Source organism: Panthera uncia (assembly GCF_023721935.1).
Source record: "Panthera uncia isolate 11264 chromosome B2 unlocalized genomic scaffold, Puncia_PCG_1.0 HiC_scaffold_24, whole genome shotgun sequence".
In the NCBI taxonomy this organism is placed as follows: domain Eukaryota; kingdom Metazoa; phylum Chordata; class Mammalia; order Carnivora; family Felidae; genus Panthera; species Panthera uncia.
Window position 1 is genome coordinate 111,795,025 of NW_026057580.1, and position 3,069 is coordinate 111,798,093.

A 3,069-nucleotide genomic window follows, 5' to 3' on the forward strand; every position below is an offset into this window, starting at 1 on the left:
GGTCTACTCATGGTCCCAAGTAGAATATTAATTTGTGTTTAATCAGCAAAACAGAAACCGCTGCAGGTATTTCAAAGAGAAGGAATTTAATACAGGCACTCGTTTACAAAATTGTTGAACAAACGGGAGAAAGGTATGCTAGAGAGAGAAAAGGGTGTTGACATAAGACCAGCAAACAGTGATTGCTTCTGGCTGGGGCCTGAGATCCTGTTCTTGCTGGAAGTCAGTGAGGCACTTCTGCTGCTGCTGTTGCTGTTGCCATTAAAACTGCACCTGTGCCATCAAGAAGTGACCAGGAGCCTCATTCCTTTGGTTGAGGTCGCCAGCAGCTCTTACTGCAGCTGCCCAAGATTCCTTCATGGTACAGGGGAAAATGGCTTCTCTCTTGCTCTTATCTTCCTATCTGGCCAATGCTGCCCATTGGGAGAGGCTTATAAGAAGCCAGGTGGCACAGGGCCAGGAACATGTCATGTGTTAGTGTCAACTCTTGATGTGACAGAGGAGAATTTAGAAGGACACGTGTGTGCTCTTTCTCAGGACAATACTGGGAGATGTGCTTCTTCAAAATGAGAGAGAAAACCAAGGATGAGGAAGACTTTGGATCTAGCAGACAGAGGTACACAAAACAGAGGCACTGGACATGCTCAGGAGGTGGGGAAAGGAGAGCCCAGGGCAACAGCTGTGCAGTAGGGCTCAATGGCACCCAGGCTCACTGGACCAGGAGAACTGCAGGCTCCAGGTGGGAAGGCTCTCTGGAAAAAGGAGCTGTGTTTGAAAGCAATGAGATATTTATAGTTTTATCAAAGAGTTGGGGGGGGAGGAAATTAATGGTGAATATATAGAAAACAGCAACAAAAACCAAGGCTCAACAGGAACAAAATGCTTTGAAAAGAGTGGAAGAGTGATCATAGTACCCTATGTGGCTCAGCTGTTGGTAATAGCTACACAGTCCAAATTATGCAAATGTTAACTATTTATTGAATAAAAATGTGATAACACAGAGTTTGAAGAGAAAAACTGTGTGTTGGATTGAGGACAGAGATGAAGAGAGCTAAATCTTCATATTTTATACCAGAAAGTCAATAGGTAATATAATATTTATTTAAAAATTTTTTTTGTTTTTATTTTATTTTTGAGAGAGTGAGAGAGCGAGAGAGAGCAGGGGAGGGGCAGAGAAAGGGAGACACAGAATCCGAAGCAGACTCCAGGCTCTGAGCTGTTAGCACAGAGCCCAATGCAGGGCTCAAACTCATGAACCACGAGATCATGACCTGAGCAGAAGTCAGATGCTTAACTGACTGAGCTACCCAGGCACCCCAGTAATGTAATATTTAAAGTTAAAAAGGCAAGAGATATCAATATAAAGCAGGTTATTTAGATATATAAATATAAATCACAAGAGAAAGAAACAGCTGAAATAGTTGAAAATTATTCTGGAGGCATTGGTAGAGGTGGAATGGGGCAAGGAACTTTTGTTTTCATTATAGGTCTTGAAGTATTTAGCTTCTAAATATTAATTTACTATATTACCATGGTAAAATATTAATATAATTTTTTAAACCACAAATTTAGAGAAATTTTTATCAGGGTGAGACATTACCACATTGGTTTAGTAGGCCAAATTCAACACTGCTCCCTATCAAACTCTTCTCCAGATTTTTTTGTGGAAAGCACACATTTGTATTCAACTCGTCTAAATGGAGAAGACTTACTGATTACTCATGTTGTATTTCTGATTCTTTATTTTAGTTTCCTTTAAAAATCTAACCCAGATAATAATGTATTTTAAAATTTTGTCACCCATGTCACTTGAAAGGCCAATTTAAATTTCTTGGCATACATTCTGGACAACTTGATATTACTTTACATGTATCATTTCTTTAAGAAAACAGGCTCTCTGCTCTACTTAGTTTTCCAGATCTTCTCTGTTCCGTTTCCCTGGCCCACGATTCTCCTATGTGTTTTGGTTTGATATCATTGTGGAGAAAAGAATAAAATAAAATAAAGATAAAGACAATTCCTAGCACACCAATAGCATTGTCTTGGGAATGCTGGGAATGGAGTGAGCTGGTGGGGCTTGGTAGGATTTAGTCCCCTGGGTAGATTTTAATAAGTAGGACAACACACTCTATTTGGCTATAGATTTAGGTTCGTAGGGTTCAAAAGGAGGTAAGGTTGAGTTATATGGGCTTTGTGGTGGATGGAGAAATCTCTGGTCTGGACTTGTATCATCAGAGCAAGGCCATAGCAAGAGTGGTCTCTCTTCTTAGTTTAGCGGATTGTCTACTTTCTTGACTTGGAGGTAAATCACCTTTTCTTTATTTTTTCTTGGTCTGCAGTAATAAAGAAAATGGAGAGGAGATAAAGAAATAATAAGGAAGCTATAAACCAAAATAAAGTGGGTAGTAAATGAATGGGACAAAAAATTGATGTAAGTTTTGTCCAGGATTAGTTTTGCAGTGTGTTCTGAGTGGTAATTCCTGAAAAGAAAATTGACGGGGCTTGGTGAACAACTAATGTGGTGGGGTGGTTCCAAAAATGCTCTTCTGGGACTGGCCTATGTTCCTTATTTTAGGTGTTCACTTTTCTATGTAATGGAGGATGTGGGTGGTGACTTATTTAATCTTATATTGGTAAAAAATGATTATTGCAAAATCTAGACAGCTATCATTTCTTGCAAATACAATTTTAGAAACTTTTTACCAAAGCTCATTTATTTTTCAACAGTTGCACAAGTGAAAAATCAACTAGAAATTTGTTCGAATTGCACATTTTCTCAGTCATCTTATCTTCATGAATACCAGGATGTTGCTGACACTCATTGTAGAGATGCTGGTTTCTTCGTTCTGCTGCTCCCAGACATGCCCTTTGATAGTAAGGCTGAAATCTGCAGTGGGGCGACCCCTGGGTCCCCCAGCTCCTTGCGGAATTTGCCCTGTTTGGGGATGCCTAGTCTTGCCTCAGCTTCTGGGCCAGTCTGAGACAGGGAGGGTAGCAGAAGCTCACCCGAATCCCCTGGCAGTGCTGGAGTTCTCTCAGACCCCAGGCGTTGGGGCCCAAGGAAGTCAG

The 3,069-nt window shown here is 40.5% G+C and overlaps 1 protein-coding gene across 1 annotated transcript in view; it reads right to left on the reverse strand.

Moving 5' to 3' along the window:
* Positions 1-2,266: 2,266 nt before the first annotated feature.
* SLC22A2 (solute carrier family 22 member 2) overlaps positions 2,267-3,069 on the reverse strand; it is a 29,793-nt gene continuing 28,990 nt past the window's right edge. The window contains exon 11 of the mRNA XM_049654539.1: positions 2,267-2,333. Within this exon, the coding sequence (XP_049510496.1) occupies positions 2,267-2,333 (67 nt within the window). The remainder of the gene's footprint in view (positions 2,334-3,069) is intronic.